A 16703-nucleotide genomic window follows, 5' to 3' on the forward strand; every position below is an offset into this window, starting at 1 on the left:
GTTTTGGTTTTATTCACCCAGGTTCAATTCTGCCTCATCCCAGTCAAAGCTGTAGCTAGCACTAACATGTCCTTGCTAATAGAGTATATATGTTTATTAATGACATGAAAGGGGAGTTTACGTTGGGTTTTTAGACTAAATGTTTTAAGATTTGACTGCAAATTTAAAATAAAATTAAAATGGAAGACTTCAAACATGTAAACCGTAATGTATGGGGATATAATACATTTAATTAATAAAATCTGAACATTTTTGAAAATATTAAGATAATTTTACAGAATTTGGTTGTCAGAAACATCTGTGGTTGGGTTTGTGCTCTGGGGAAGTTTGAACTCATGACCCTGATCTCAATACAAGGGAGGTAAATGGAATTTGGTCTGTAGTACATTACTGAAATACTGTAATAATTCAATTGTGTCTTTTCAAGCACAGTGTCTCCGTCGGGGAAGGATCCAAATGAGTGGCATTAACAATGTATGGCCACTCCAGTTTGGGGTCAAAAGCCGTCAAATTGAACACATTAATTTAGATACATTTTTTTAATATTGTGTTAAACAATGAAAATAACACATTTAATTCAATGACCAGTTATGGCCACATTTTGAGTTATAGCCTTCAATGAAAAAATATTTATTTGAAAAAATGTCAGAAATAAAACAATTTATTGATTAAATGAAGATATTTAATGGAAATCAACTACCTAAAGTCTCTAAAGCACCCCATGAACATTTCCCCTGGTCACCGTTACTCTGGATAATCCACAAAGTACAAAGTGTTTATAGGGACTATTTCTTTGGTAGAAAGTAATGAAAACTATTGACAGTAAATCCCGGATTATCCAGAGTAACAAGGACATTATTTCTGGTGCCACTGTTGTATTTGAGAGAGACAAAAAAGAAACTATCTGAATAGAGATTTTGTAATTTTTTTTTTTTGGAAACTGACCCTTTTAATGTCTTCATCCATCTTTCTTACGCAGGGATGTGTAACCCCAAGAACTACAGCGACTCTCCGGCCACGTCGAAGAGCACCGTGGAGGAGCTGCACCGTCCGATCCCCTCGCTCTTCCGGGCCCTCACGGAAGGCGACGCTCCGATCAACATGATGGTGGTGTCCTTCCCCGTCGCCGAGGAGCTCTCCCATCACGAGAACCTGGTGTCCTTCCTGGAGTCGCTCGACAACCAGCCCCAGAACGTCTCCGTGCCTGGCAACAGCATCCACGCCAGCTACGACACTCAAGGTGATGCTTCGTTCACTCTTCACTAGCTTCTCAAATACATATTCATCCACATACTGAAGGTCCCTCTTTATAGGAAGTTTCAGATTCAGATTTTCAGTGTAAAATAAGTCCCCAAAACAGACACATGACCTGTATTTGAATGTATTATCTTCAGTACTGTACTTCTCCTTGACTGAAAAATGTCCATTTTATCCTACTATTACCTCTATTTTGCTGTAAATATTGTACTTTCTACTCCACTACATTTATTTGACTGGTTAATAATTACTTTGTAGGTTACAATTTGACATAAAACATCTGATGAGCTTGAAAAAATATGAAGCGTTTGTTATTGCTTAATCTACCCAACAGTTCATAAAGTAGTTAAATTAGCTACGCCACAACCAACCACAAGCATTTAAATGCTCCTTACATGTTCCCATTAGCTACTTTTACATCTTCCTCCAATGTCTGTGTCTATTTCACATGAACTAGGATCTTTCCATAATACGACATAGCTCCAAAAATATTCTGAAAATTAAAAATCTGTTAATAATTTAAGTAAAAGGCCAAACATTTGCTTGTCCCAGCTTCTTGAAGGTGAGAATTTGCTGCTTTTCTCAGCAGTAAATTGAGTATCTTTGAGGAAGTTAGGCACTTGGAAGGGGGAGAGGTTAAAGTGAAGGAAATGTAATCTGCAATAAAATCCTACACACGGGTCCTTAAAGCCCCTGTAGAGCGCTTGTGTCACAACCACATCACTAATAAAGTTTCTGAATACATTACACTACAAGAGGAAAAACATGCTTTGGTATTACATAGCTTTCTGGTCCTGTCAGCTCCAGTCAAACGTTTCATTTACATTTATGCACACTCACTAAGACCCGTGGTAATAAAATCAGGCCCGACCCAGAGTTGAAGTCGTCTACAAAGGCTTGAACTAAGACCAGTTTGGGTTCGGTCAGGTTTTCATCATTTCAAAATTCCAAAAGACCTCCAGTTTTTTATTTTCATTTGCGGCTGTTTTGGCTCTCTACCTTCCTAAGCCAGCGCTATTTGCTATAAAGACGCTCTCATAATAGGAGTGTTCCCACAGAGCCGAGCAGTTAACTCATTAAGCTCACCAGAAACATATGGTCATACTTAGTTGCAGCAAATTAATTTTACCCCTAAAAGTAAAAGTAGGAACATTGAGGGTTAAAGATTTTATCACTTTTTAAAACGGTGCATGTTTTTACAGACCACATTTTACTGGATTTGTGACTCACATTTCTCTCCTTTTTTCTTATTTCTTTTTTAGAAAACATGTGCACAGTGGTCTACTTTGACGACTGCGTGTCTATCCGTCAGTGTAAACTATACTGTGAGTCAATGGGAGGATCCAAGTACCGCTGGTTTCACAACGCCTGCTGCCAGTGCATCGGACCCGAGTGCGTGGACTACGGCAGCAAGGCTGTGAAGTGCATGAACTGTCTCTTCTGAAGTGCGGGCACATATTGGTACCAAATGTCTGGACCAGAGGACTGAGGGCAGAGGAAACTATGACTGTTATGTGTTAGCATTCCTCAGTTACCTTGTAAAATACCCCCCACAAACCCTTTCTCCTACCCCTGCAAATTGTTTTTATTCTGCTGTTATGTCTCACTGTATATTTTTAGATATGTTTTCAATAGTGTTTTTTACTAGAGGTGTATATGAATAATGTATTTTTACAATTATGGTCTGCTAAATCCCAGTCTCATGCCAAATAAAGAAAAGTTTGGTGACATGGACTGTTTTGTTTCACAGAAAGGTGTCCTGATTTTTAAAATATCTTTTTCTTGCTTTGTTATGTTTTCTTAAAAAGATGTGTAAAAAAAAAAAAAAAAACGACAAAGTACATAGCATGAGTGGAATAGTAAATGTTTGTCCTCCCAGTTGTCTGTCTCCTGCTCTAATCTTAGCTTAGTGTTGCCCGAGCCAGGAAACGCATCATTTCCTGGGGAAACAAAGTTGTTATTATACCATTCTGGTCCACAGGTGTTCCAGTGCTCACTGACCATCTCATGCAAGCGGAGGGGAAAGGGAACGTTTACCGATGCCAATCTCTCACCGCCACACACAAATGCTCTTTGTAATGCCAGTGCGTTTTTCAAAAGGCAGCAGGGTGCCCTATCATTGATTCTGTTCCCAATTGGCATGCAACAGCAGTTTGCACAGACTAATGTACCCAGACGCACAATGAGACCTTGTTTGTCTTTTTTTTTTTTTTATGATATTGAATCACGACCTCATTTCACCATTGCAGCTGTGGGTTCGGCGCAGACGGTGCCAACAAAGATCTGAGGACTAATGCGTTTCATATGTCAGGATGACCACTAGTCTTCTGGGTCCAACCGCAGCGTTTTGGGAAAGTACACATGATTCAGAATAGCAAGTGGTTTCACCAAATTTAGATTATAGCCGCTATTCCAAACATTGTTTGACAGTTTATTTTGTACACAGGCTTGTGTAACAGCAGACCTGTGGTTGGGAGCAGAGTCACACCACAGCCTAAACACTCTTCATTAATCCCAGATCACTCTCAGCCAAGAAAACCCTACATAGACTATACATTTGTGGTGAGAAACTCCAACCAATGGAGGTATTCGCTCTCGGACTACATTTCCCTTCACGCACTTCGGCTACCGCGCAAGCGCAGATCGGTTTATTTAGTATACAGACATCCGGAAGCTCCACTCCGAAACTGACCGAACGGGATAGTACTCGGTAAAGTTTCTTGTCTGTGGTGTTTTGTGTGTTCAACGACAGTACAGCGGCGGCACAGTAGACTTCAGCACACGTAGATGAGAATAAATGTCGCGTTGGTTTCGTCTGGAAGGAAGTGGAGCTTTAATTGTGACGGAGAGGCTGGCTAATCAGATAGCTTAGCAGGTAGCTGAAGTCAGGTCTGGGCCTCTCCATTCAGAGGAGAGCTTCTGCTTTCTGCAGGTTGGTTTTTAATGGAAACAGGCTTAAATACGTTAGTGCAGAAACTGAAGTGGGTATTTCAGCAGCAGGTTGGTGATATGTGACTGGTTGTGCTGGATCTGGAAACAGGAAAGGGCCAGAAAAGAAGGAGGATGATCTGCCCACAGCGAAAAGAAAGGTTCAGATGTCAGACAGACATTAGTTGTGTGCAGAGTTTAATTACAGAGTGTTTAGTGAAGGTATAGCTGCTGTGTTACATCATTTATCACACGCATCTTCTCGGTGCTGCAGCGGTTTTTCTCGGAAGGAACTGATAATGCACCAAACTAACCACCAAACTTCAGGTTTGTTTCTACTATCAATGTGTAACAGGAGCTCTTCAACCTGCAGTCAGACTGAGAAACAGCTTACATCGATTAGTAGGACAAACTGGGGCTTTTACACACACACACACACACACACACACACACCCTTGCAGCGATTACGTAATTGAATCTGCTTGCTAAAACGTGTACAACCTGACAGACGAGGCCGTTTTGTGCTTAATTTAACACGAACAATGCAGACAGCCTTGTAGATAGTGTTGTTTCAACTGATCTGAACTCTGAGCTCATCAGATTCACATAATAGCTGCTTATCTGCAGTGATCCTGCAGTGTTTCTGATAAATCCCTGTCTCTGTGCTTGATGAAGTGGACTGCAGGTTTCCTTTGGTGGGCTGTGGGTGTCAGAACAGGCATGTTGGAAGTAGGACATGGAGGATTGTTCATAAAGCAGAGCCCCATCTGGTGGGTGGATGTTACTGTTGCAGTTGTTCTCTTCATACAGACGCATTTTAAATAACCAGAGAAAGAAAGGAGAGGAGAGGAGAGGAGAGGAGAGGGCTGCAGCTAATACAGACTGTCTGAGTTTGTGTTCAAATCAATAATCTGTTGCAGATTGTGTTAATCTAGATGGGAAATAACTTATTTTGACTACATTATCACACCTTGGCTGCACAAATAATGCATGTTTAGTTAATTGTATCTCAGCTTAAAGTTTTAATGATTCATTGTTTAAATTGTCCTCTTGTTCTAACAGGATTTCTGAACTATGTGTACGAAGTTCCTTTTCTAAAACCAAAACTACATGCTGCTGAGTCTTTGTGTTGCTGTTAATGTACGTTTGTGTTGCTATAATGAGGTCTTACATAGTTATAAGCTACTTCTGTTATGCAAAGCAGCTCTTAGTAGAGCCAGAATCAGTGTTTTATTTTCTTTACATATATTTTAAATACATCTTTTAACCTTTTATTTAGTTAGATAAACTCATTGTGATCGAGATCTCTTTTGTGAGTACTTCAGGGGAAACGTACCGAGAGAAGACGTTCAGTCGATTGTAGCATACACTCAAGCTGCATTAAAAACAATTGTAAACACCTGTAAACAGGTCCACGGCAGATTAAAGTAGTTTGTGAGGAAATACTGCTTCCAGCGATCGTGATTGGCCCCAAAAACCCTGATTGGAGCAGCCTAATAAATAGGATCTGTATTACTACAAGTCAACACAAAATAAATATATAAAATAAAACGTGGATAACAAGCAGAAGGAACACTGTGGAAGTCGAATGCAGGGTTTTATTGTTGTCATGGTATCTTATATTTCGGCCACTGCAGGTGTGATGGAGAGGTGATGTGCCAATCAGAGGAGTGATAAGGCCAGGGCAGCCATGACTGAGTGCTTCCTGCCCCCCAGCAGCAGCCCTGCAGAGCAGCGCCGGGCGGAGCACCCGGGGGGTGTGGCCCGCACCCCCAGCTCTGAGGAGATCAGCCCCACCAAGTTCCCCGGCTTGTACCGCACCGGGGAACCGTCGCCACCTCACGACGGCCACCACCATGAGGCACCGGACGCCTACGTCTCAGACGATGACAAAGAACACAGCAAGAAGAAGAACAAGTTCAAGAAGAAGGAGAAACGTAGTAAGAAATGATACTGTAATTTGAGCTTGAAGGTTTGTCACTAAACTTCTGATCTTTCAGCCATATTCTGAGCTTTGTCCAAGCTACGAGAAATAGCTGAAAGCATGAGTGACTTTGTGCTACAAGTATAACATAACAATGTTCACAGGTATGAGAGTACCTTAAGGTAACTCCTAGTAGAAATATTGGTTATTGGCAACGTTTAAAATGTAGAGTTTACTGGGTGACTCGCACTCTTGGATATATTTAATTTCTTTTGTCAAATTGCTCAACAGTAATAGTTTGTTTCTGCTGTGTTTTCACACTGTAATATACAGTAGTGACACTTTAACACCTTAATTATGAGATAATATCTCATCTCATTTTGGCAACCTTACATGGAAACGGTATACTCAGACATGGTTGCCATGCAGATGAGTACTCATGGACAGAAGAAAGTGTTGCTAAGGTGCTTAAACATAATCCATTCCTTCAGTGAAGGGTGTGTGTTCATTGATGTGATATTCGGGCTACGCTGGACTGTTTTCATGTTTGCAAATAAGAAAAATTTAGTATCTCACCATCCTTATCCTTTAACATTTCAGAACCACCAAATACATACAGGTCATCTACTCTCAGGCCACTTAAACCCTCTGCTTTAGAACAGTTTCGGACTGTTGCTGAAGGTCTCCTCAGTAGTAGTAGTAGTTGAGTACAGAGAGAGAGAGAGCTTCCAACTTTTCCATCCTGTTGGCTGCTGCTGCCTGAAGCTGTGAGAAATGTTCCTTTACTGAGAATGTTTTTCACTGAGGGGTTGTCAGGCTCATTGTCCACTTTGTATCAGGATTTTTCCATGACTGTATTTAGCTCCTACAACAGGGTATGGTGTGAGAGAGGAAGAGATGGACAGTTTCAGAGCACACCCAGAGAGCCCAGTTGAAGGTGTGTCTCAGGCAGCGGTGTGATAAACAGGGTCTGTTCTCAGAGAAACCCAGAGTGGAGGTAAGAGGAGACAAAAAACTGCGAAGAGGCCGCTTAACCGTCTTTGACACTATCTTGTAGCGTTTGCTCTGAGGAAAAATATTTGAACTGAGCTTGTTCTAGAGAAGAGAGGCGTAAGGTGCAGAGGGAGCTATGCTAAATCGGTGGCTGACCTCTTTTCTAAGTCCCCATTCTCCCCCTCCTCTGCCATCCTCTCTCTCTCTCTCTCACACATCTCTCTTCCTGTTTCTATTTCACTGCTATTATGGTTCTGTCGTAGGAGGAGGAAAAGAAAACGGGTGTTTTTTCCCCTCAGATCTAACCCTATTTTTGCCTCTTCCTAATCTCTTTACTTTCACAGCGGAAGGTTACGCTGCCTTCCAGGAGGACAGTTCAGCGGACGAAGCAGAGAGCCCATCCAAGATGAAGCGCTCCAAGGGAATCCATGTGTTCAAGAAGCCCAGCTTCTCCAAGAAGAAGGAAAAGGACTTCAAGGTGAAGGAGAAGGGCCCCAAAGAGGAAAAGGCCAAGGATAAGAAATCTAAAGACCTGACGGCTGCAGACGTGGTTAAACAGTGGAAGGAGAAGAAGAAGAAGAACAAGAAACCAACAACAGAGGCAGAGCCAGTCCCAGTGGAGATCCCCACCTTCAGGCCCATCTTTGGAGCACCTCTGGCTGAAGCTGTGAAGAGGACAGCTCTGTATGACGGTATCCAGCTGCCAGCCGTCTTCAGAGAATGTGTGGACTACATTGAAAGTTATGGCATGAAGTGTGAAGGCATCTATCGGGTCTCAGGTAGAGAAACTTTGGGCGGCTGTTTTCCCATCATCCACCCAATTGCAAAAATATATATCTATAACTAGAATGTAAATGTATCTCAATATTTAAATGTCTGATTGATACTCACATCAACTTCTGTCCCTCTCAGGTATGAAGTCCAAGGTGGATGAATTGAAAGCAGCATATGACCGTGAGGAGTGTCCCTGCCTGGAGGAGTACGACCCCCATACGGTTGCCAGCCTGCTGAAGCAGTACCTACGCGAGCTGCCTGAGAACCTGCTGGGCCGAGATCTGGCCCAGCGCTTCGAGGACGCCTGCGGGCGCCAGGTGGAGGCCGAGAAGGTGACGGAGTTCCAGAGGCTGCTGGCTGAGGTGCCGGCGGAGAGCCGACTTATTCTCTCCTGGGTCGTCACGCACATGGACCACGTCATCGTCAGGGAGGCGGACACCAAGATGAATATTCAGAATATCTCCATCGTCCTCAACCCAACCATACAGGTCAGAGGGGAAGGGCAGAGGAACGGAGTAAAAGGAAATTGAGATTAAGGGGAAAAGATAACAAAGGAAGGAAATGGAGGGGAAAAGAAGTAGAAATGTTGCAGAGAGCAGCAATTTGACAACAACAGGCAAACTAAACATCAAACAGAAAAATAGGTCTTGGGCTCAGGCTCAAAGATAGGAAACCTCCCCTTAGCAACAAACCAACTGAGTTTTTATTGGATCAAACAGTTAGTTCATGTCTGAAACCCTGGCCCAGTTTAGTGAAGCTAATTTGTTCCCATAGGGGACGTAGCTGTGGCTGCTCCACTTATTCTGAACCAACAGCAGCAGTTGCTACAACACTGCTAAATAAACACTTCTCTCAATTAATGAGAGGAGATCAGGGTCAGTTTAATCAGTCTAAGTAAATATGCAGGAATTTGTATTGTTGAGAATGTGGTGCAGACGTTTCATACTACAGTCTAACACATGATGCAAACACTAGCTCATGTGCGAGGTCTTCACTGATTGGTTTACCTTGTGTTCAGATTGGGAACCGTGTTCTTTACATGTTCTTCACACATGTGAGGGAGCTGTTTGGAGACGTAGTCCTGAAGCCCGTGGTGCGGCCACTCCGCTGGTCCAACATGGCGACGATGCCGGCGCTGCCCGAGACTCAGGAGAGCATCAAAGAGGAGATCCGACGACAGGTGGGTTCAGTGCAACTGCAGCCAATTTGTTGATTTTAGTTCATTCATTTATTGATGCAATTGATTCAAAATTCAAATAGTTTGACATTCTGAGAACAAATATGTTTACTTTATTTCTTGCTGAAAGAGATTCCTCTAATGTCTGTTTGTTTAATACGAAGCCTCACAGACACAGGACAGGAAACTCAGATTAAACAAACCAGATATAACATGTTAATTAGTAATGTTTAGAGGTGCTGGTGGACCTTTTTATACAGAGCTACACAACCCGTTTCCCCACTTTTCAGTGTTTATGCTAAGCTAACTAGCTAGCTCCAGCTCATATTGAACAGACAGACTTGAGAGGCTTTTTAATTATTTTAAATTACAAAATTCAGATAATTGTCAATCATCAAAAAAGCCAATATTTCTTTTTGTGAGGATTCCTGCTCACATTACATTCAACTTTCTTCAGACATTTTAAAGACAAGTTAGATTAATAGGTAATAAAAATAATTTGTAGTTGCAGCCCTCATCCATTTCTTATAAAAGAGTCTTTAAGCAAGACACTGGACCCTAATAATTTACAAGGGTGCTGCTGCTTTTTGCACCTACTTTATGATGCCTTTGGTAGAATGTGTATATACTGTATGTCTTCTTCTGTTTAGAAGTTCTCTCAAATATTTACATCTAAGTAAGCGGATGATAAATTGTTATCACTTTAAGTCGGGATTAAAGTGTTACACAGTATGTATGTACGTAGTAATTCAGCAGGAATTTAGCAAAGTAAGCTGCTTCTGTTTATATTACATTGTCTTGTCAGCAGTGCACATCTTTATCCTTTCCTCTGTTTTCTCAGTGTACGAGGTCTTGATATTTTGTCACCATGTACCAGAAGTTCCTGCTATTTAATTTATATGCCAGTGAATGCATCACACTGCAAAATAAACAAAAACTGGAGACACTTAACCTGGTGCAGACAACTTTAACTTGTAACTTTGTGAAGTCAGTGTTAAGAAAAAGTATTCCCAGTGAACCTTCTTACAAGAAATGATACTCAAGAGATCAGAAGTCAATGCATATTTGTTTCATGATCATAATTCAAGGACCACAGGTTTCACTGATTGCTGTAATTAAGGAACTGAAACTTGTTTGACTATTGTACATCATTTTAAATTCACTGCACTCATTTTAAATTGTTCTGGAGATGTAATAAAACTGTGTTTGTGTTTTAAGGAGTTCCTGCTGAACTGCCTGCACAGGGACCTGCAGGCAGGGGTGAAGGACTTATCTAAAGAGGAGAGGCTCTGGGAGGTTCAGAGAATCCTGACCGCTCTAAAACGCAAACTGCGGGAAGCCAAACGTCAGGTAAGTTGTGTCTGGATACCATATATGTGTAAATGTATGTTTCTTATTTTGTTTAATAAGAGCAAGGCTAATCATACGAACATACTGCGAGCTGTTGCTTGTTCAGTTACAGCACTAATATACATTTTCAGTGTTTGGAATGAAGTTCAAGCACGCTAATGCACATAAACATGATGAATAGCTGCTGTTATTCAGAGGTACTCCTGTGCTACTTTGTCATTTCTGCACTGATGCATATGGTATCATGGGGACAGAATATGATGCCATATAATGCAGTCCAATACTATAAACAACTGCCTGTAAAATGAGTCTAAACAAAGATTAATATCATAAGGCAAGGCAAGATTATTTGTATAGAACATTTCAACATTGCAATTTAAAGTGCTTTTTACATAAAAACACAAGATAAGGCAATATAAAAAAGATTTAATACAATAGAAAAGGTTCACGGGGAGAATCAGAATTGACCATTATGCTTTATTTCATTATCTTTCCTGCTTTGGCCTTTGTAGGAGTGTGAGAGTAAGATAGCCCAGGAGATAGCAAGCCTCTCAAAGGAAGATGTTTCAAAAGAGGAAATGACTGAGAATGAAGAGGAAGTCATCAACCTCCTCTTAGCGCAGGTGAGTCATTCAAACACAGCACTCAGAATGCACTTAAAGCAACAAAATGCCACCACATGTGTTTTAAAAACCTGAAATTGTCTTTAAACTTGTACTAAACTTCCATGTAATCCCCACCTCCTCTCCATAATCAGGAAAATGAGATCCTAACAGAGCAGGAGGAGCTGATCTCTCTTGAGCAGGTGCTCCGCAGACAGATTGCTACTGAGAAGGAAGAAATTGAGAGACTGCGAGCGGAGATTGCAGACATACAGAGGTGAGAGAAGATTGAAAGCATTTAAGGTAATAAATGTGCTGCATTACATGCATTAAAGGTAACCCAGCACTGTGTTCCTCAGTCGGCAGCAGGGTCGCAGTGAGACAGAGGAGTATTCATCAGATAGTGAAAGTGAGAGTGAAGATGAGGAAGAGCTGCAGATGATTCTTGAAGACCTGCAGAAACAAAACGAGGAACTGGAGGTGAGAAGAACATTCAGCACACACTGTTGTTTCACGCAGACTGAAGTGTGTTGAGTTTCAACAGAGTAAAAGATTTAAATTACACTATATTATTTGTGTTATTTGTGTTTGTGTTTATAGACTTTGAGAATTTAAGATGGTTTTATTTCTGTGGATGTTTATAGTATGAGAGTATGTACACGAGCAAACTCGAGCTGTGTTTTATGGCCCTGTAGAACAAAAACACCCACCTGAACCAGGCCATCCACGAGGAGCAGGAAGCCATCCTGGAGCTCCGCGTCCAGCTCCGCCTCCTGCAGAGCCACAAACTGCAGCAGGAAATGACCGTCCAGCCGCCGCCCGAGCAGGCCCCGCCCCCACAACCTAGCCCGGAGCCCCGCAGCGAGGAGCAACCCAAACGCTTGGTTGCCACAGTGGCCGCTTGTGCAGACACTGCTGCCGCGGCCAATGGGAAGGCAGCTAAGGATCCTTCGAAGCCCTCACCGAACAAAGACAGGAGAGACACCAACATGTGAGATGTCATCTCAGTGATGTATTTGGTGGCTCTGTGCTGCTGTACGTCTCCACCGCTGGTCAGTTGTCCCGTAGTGTCGCTCGTTATCCACTGGAGATTTCACTTTGCTGGATCCATGGGTTCATTAGTAGTTGTGTCCGTCAATAGGCAGCCACGGACAAATCTGTTTTTGCGTTCTGACTCTTTTAGCAGAAATCAAACGCGTTGATTCCCATTTTTCCCACACAAACCACAAAAAAAAAACTAGAAATAGAGTTGTAGCGGACAACTGGGTGCTGCTGTGAGAGACTAGGTGGACCTTTAATCAAAATCCACGGTGCCATGCCTGTATGAAGGAAGGAGGAGGTGGGGGGATGAATAGATTTATAAAGAAAGTAAGGGGATGGAGGAGAAAGTAGGCGCGTTGCCAGTCTATGTCATAAAGTTTATTTTTTGCTGGTAAGGGCTCAAGAAATGAGCACTGACCAGATATAATCTCAGTCCCTGTATCTCACTATGTCCCTTACCTAGATGCAAATTTGACATGTTAGGATAGAGACCACTGTGCCATAACTGAAGGTGCCAGACTGGATACGTTTCCCCAGAGAACCACTAATACAAAAGCTCTTTGAATAATGAAGAATTTATGATTGGTCTATCTATATATTATATATTTAAGTCGGCTATTCGAGAGATACATTGATTTTAAATTTCAGCTTTTTATTAATATATGAATATATGTATAAATATATTGTAGATGCTTTCTTTTCTTTGAACAGCAGATGCACATAAAAAGATAGTGGGCGTTGTACCTCGCGACTGACCAGTGGATGAAAACATGAACGGACAACAAATACACAACAAAAGTATATTCATCACTGCGAAATGTAGATAAATAAAAATGAAGCTGGAGGCAGCGTTGTTACAGTCGCTCTGTGAAACCACACGTTGCTCTGTAGTGCAATCATCTTCTCTGTTATCTCACTATCGCACAAACAACAGAAATGTGGGGGAAGAAGAAACATTTCTCCATTTTAATGATGGAATAACAAAATGTAGGGTAAGTAACAACTAGAAGTAACAACTGTAGTGATGATTATCGTCGCCGAACATGTGTGCGGAGACACGCAGGAGGCTTGTTTTTTTTGTTTTGTTGTGTATTTGTGTATCTTAACTCTCGATGTGTGGAGTTAATGTTCATGGCATCAGTTGGAAGTGAGTAAAAAACAAACACAAGATTACAAATCAATCATTTCATTTCACAATTGATTCATGACTTTTGCAAAGTACTGTCATTGTTCAGTGATATTTAAAGCAAGGGCATGGCCTGGCTTACTTACCATTTGTGTATATTATTGTAAAATTGCAAACATACTGTATTTTCAGCCCCTATGTGTTATCATGTTTCTTTTTTTATTATTATTATTATTAATGACCTGTATGGAGTATGCTAGTGTGACTGCCCCTGCTTTTGGTCACGGGGCAAATCAAAGCAATCTCATCTGGACTCATGATTCAACCTGTTTATTAATCCTGTGACTGAAACAGATAAAATGCTAGATTGGACTCAGAAGCTTCTCATAAGGTTATTTTCATATTGTTACAAGCTTTTGTAGCTTATTGTTGCAGACAGAATAATGCTGTGAAGAAATAAAGTGTCGAATCAAAATAATTTATCTGAATCGCTGTGTTTTTCTCTGATAACATATATAATATTTACCTTTTTAATTAAATTGTGGTCCATATTTAGTGCTTTATTTTCCATTACACCCTCTCTGAATACTTTCCCTCTCTCAGCCAGATGAGGTTGCATCCATTCTGAGGAAGAGAGGTGGTGTTGTTGGGTTTTGACTCAGAATAAGGCTTTATATCTCAGAGATAGCGGATCCACCCGACTTTTCTGTCATGGTTTTTTAACTGGTTTCCGATTTGGGAAGTTGCCACGTCAAGTAGGACAAAACCAGCCAGAAAAAGACCGGATACAAGCTAACTGGGTTTCAAAATTAAAAGTATTTCAAACTTGACTTGATAGAAATGTGTTTACCAGGTGGGATGAATTTAGTCTGGAGTTTGTTTGTTGTATTTTGTCCCTCTGTAATACAATCTCTATAGCCAAGTGGATTAGCTTCAATATAGGTGAGTAAATTCAAATCTAGTACCAAAGCTTCTTTACTGAAACACGATGTCTCTGTTCATGACGATTATTGTTAATATAATTCACAACATTCATTATATTATTATTACTAAATTAAATTCCATAAATTCCTGTCCAATCAAAAAATGCCTATTATTACTTAATCTAGATGTTTGACCTCCACAGAAGAAGAATGATATATGTGTGATATATATACTAGAAGACTGCTTTTACATTCATTTTCTGAATAGTGAAATGTCCCTTATGCTTATCTCAAATGTGTGTTTAAGGCATAATAATAACAAGGTCCAATATGATCCAACATGCAACTTACACAAGTGTGATATACAACACTTGAAGCCTTAAGAGCGCAAACATTAACTTTTGAAATAAGCAATTTTGGGTCTAGATAGATTAGGGAATTTTCTTTTAATGAGGGAGAAGAGTATAGGCCATAATATTTCTTTTTACACGGTAATTAAAGTTTATAATTATTCAAAGCAGACTATTTTTTTTTTGAGGTCTTAAAACATGTCAAGCTATGCGGCTTTTATTTTGAAACCCCCCCACCGGAAGTTCTGTCTGTCCCGTTACACAGCTTCACCCTGGTTGAGAGTAGATGGTCAGCCTGTCTGTCTCAGGGTTGGGTTTCTCTTTTATCCAAGAAGAGGAAAAAAAACAGAGTTTAAAGCATGACGGGACAAAGACACTGAGTGAACACTGTCAAATAATGATTTAAAAACAGTTCACAACTAGCCATGGCCATAAGGGAGCTCAAAGTTTGCCTTTTAGGGGTAAGTGGCAGATGTTTTTTTTTGTTGATGCATTTTGGGGGAAATTCCTTCTGTCTGCTTCGAGTGTTTGAGTTTAAAAACAGGAGTTAGCGTCTCCAAACTGACTACGACTGATACTCTAATAAACGTCGGTTATATAAATAATACAAAATAAAAAAAAAAAGACACTTTATCGTGTTGCTCTTCGTCAGAAAACTTGAGAATTTAACTTAACGTTGATAGCTTGTTGATCGGCCGGTGGGCGCAGCAGTCATTTTACTTTACTTGTCCTCGCGGTGTCTTAACGGCTGTCTGTTTTTTTTCCCCTTTTTAAAAAAAAAATAAAAATTAAAAGTAGACTAACGGTCGTCGCGTGCTCGTCTTCTACGTTTTAACGGCTCTGACAGTTATTATCACCCATTACGTCACCACCGGACTAACCGCTACACAACGACAAGCCGTTATATTTCCTGCTGCGTTAGCAAAACACAGCAGAGTCCCCCCTTTCTCTCTCTCTTTCTCTCTCTCTCTGTCTGTCTCTGTCTGTCTTTATGAGACCGTAACAACGAGAGACGCCTTTGGACTACAAAGTGGTCGTTTTAATCAATGAAAGTAAAAACGGGGAACTTTGTAAGAAGTACACTAACGTTTTTACCGAGGGGGGGCCTGCGCATTCCTCCACAGGCCACCGACAAGCTCACCAAGCACTTTAACAGCCAAGACTTTAAAGACATTTGTCTTTTGTTATCCTTCTGCATGGCTGTGTGCGAGCTAAAGGAGGTTTTATTTATAATTTAACTCAATTATTTGACTAAAGCCAGGATAAGAGCTGTCAGTATGCCTGGAGTAAATCACAGGCAGCCAAAAAGAGGCCTTAAAGGTCCATTTAGGAGCATCTATAGGCAGAGATATTCATAGGTGTGTTGTCATTAGTGTATAATCAGCTGGTTACAGGAAGCTTTGTGTTTTTGTCACCTTAAAATGAGACATTTTTATCTGCAGAGACGCCGCGGCTCGCTTTCCAGGGAGTCCCCCATGTTTCACCGCCATGTTTCTACAGTAGCCCAGAACGGACAAACCAAACACTGGCTCCAGATGTGGGCTTTTAGTGTTTTTTCACAAGTTTCCCAGCCGCCGTAGTTTCTCCTACACACAGTTCGTTCTCGCTCTCGTGTCGTCAGATACAGACGCCTGGCTTCATGCCACTAAATCCTGCACCCTGCTCCTTTAAAGCGCTCAGTTTTCATGTTAATTTACTTGTTATTTAGGTGTTTTGGGAGATGCAGTGGGTTGTGTTAAGTAATATTGACTATAAATTCGGGGGCTTGTTGTTGACTAAAAGGAATCTATTTGATGTGGTGGGCATGTGACCAGACAGTTGCCTAATCAATAGGGGTCAATTAGTGACATGTGAGTCTGTCCAGAGTGCTGTGACTGATGTGGGACCTTCTGTTTTCAGGACACTGGAGTTGGCAAATCGAGCATTGTTTGCCGATTCGTTCAGGATCATTTCGACCACAACATAAGTCCCACGATAGGGTAAGAGCATTGTGTTGCAGATCACAAAAAGACACCACCTGAAGTGTGAAATCACCCAAACTACCCTTTTTTTAGCCAAACAATTTGATTTACAAAGGCAATAATACGTCGGATATCAGAAAAAGAAAAGAAAATACTACATTATGCTTAAACACGGTAAGGAAGGACTATAGTTTATAAAACAAAACAACAATATTAAGCTGATTTAACAAGTTAATGAGACATTAAAGTGGCTCTTTTTCTTGTTTGATTGTTGTTTTAATAATAATAATAATACAT

At 41.0% G+C, this 16703-nt stretch overlaps 3 protein-coding genes across 4 annotated transcripts in view; all 3 read left to right on the forward strand.

Moving 5' to 3' along the window:
- twsg1a (twisted gastrulation BMP signaling modulator 1a) overlaps positions 1-2991 on the forward strand; it is a 16082-nt gene extending 13091 nt beyond the window's left edge. Inside the window, exons 5-6 of the mRNA XM_035670265.1 lie at positions 980-1240; positions 2520-2991. Coding sequence (XP_035526158.1) covers positions 980-1240; positions 2520-2701 — 443 coding nt within the window. The 3' untranslated portion in view covers positions 2702-2991. The remainder of the gene's footprint in view (positions 1-979; positions 1241-2519) is intronic.
- Positions 2992-3860: 869 nt separating this feature from the next.
- Positions 3861-13650, forward strand: ralbp1 (ralA binding protein 1). 2 transcript variants are annotated; one of them, XM_035670266.1, is made up of 10 exons: positions 3861-3967; positions 5823-6125; positions 7447-7881; positions 8015-8364; positions 8895-9056; positions 10272-10403; positions 10916-11026; positions 11161-11282; positions 11365-11485; positions 11701-13650. In XM_035670266.1, the coding sequence occupies exons 2-10, from the start codon at positions 5876-5878 to the stop codon at positions 11998-12000; spliced, it is 1983 nt and encodes a 660-aa protein (XP_035526159.1). In that variant the 5' UTR covers positions 3861-3967; positions 5823-5875; the 3' UTR covers positions 12001-13650. The 2 variants fall into 2 exon arrangements, with proteins under 2 accessions (XP_035526159.1, XP_035526160.1); XM_035670267.1 differs by lacking the exon at positions 3861-3967 and adding an exon at positions 4936-4955.
- A 1060-nt stretch (positions 13651-14710) lies between these two features.
- Positions 14711-16703, forward strand: part of rab31 (RAB31, member RAS oncogene family) — an 8768-nt gene continuing 6775 nt past the window's right edge. Inside the window, exons 1-2 of the mRNA XM_035670269.1 lie at positions 14711-14906; positions 16345-16424. Of these exons, the coding sequence (XP_035526162.1) occupies positions 14871-14906; positions 16345-16424 (116 nt within the window). The 5' untranslated portion in view covers positions 14711-14870. The remainder of the gene's footprint in view (positions 14907-16344; positions 16425-16703) is intronic.

The sequence above is a fragment of the Morone saxatilis genome, unplaced genomic scaffold (assembly GCF_004916995.1).
Source record: "Morone saxatilis isolate NCDOM2014 unplaced genomic scaffold, NCSU_SB_2.0 Contig23, whole genome shotgun sequence".
Lineage (NCBI taxonomy): Eukaryota > Metazoa > Chordata > Actinopteri > Moronidae > Morone > Morone saxatilis.

What these genes read in the sequence shown, in the direction of transcription:
- ralbp1 (XM_035670266.1), top strand. Translation starts at nt 5,876, where the DNA reads ATGACTGAGTGCTTCCTGCCCCCCAGCAGCAGCCCTGCAGAGCAGCGC. An exon ending in TCCTCAACCCAACCATACAG is followed by an intron (nt 8,365 to 8,894) that starts GTCAGAGGGGAA and finishes CCTTGTGTTCAG; the next exon opens with ATTGGGAACCGTGTTCTTTA. An exon ending in TCAACCTCCTCTTAGCGCAG is followed by an intron (nt 11,027 to 11,160) that starts GTGAGTCATTCA and finishes CTCCATAATCAG; the next exon opens with GAAAATGAGATCCTAACAGA.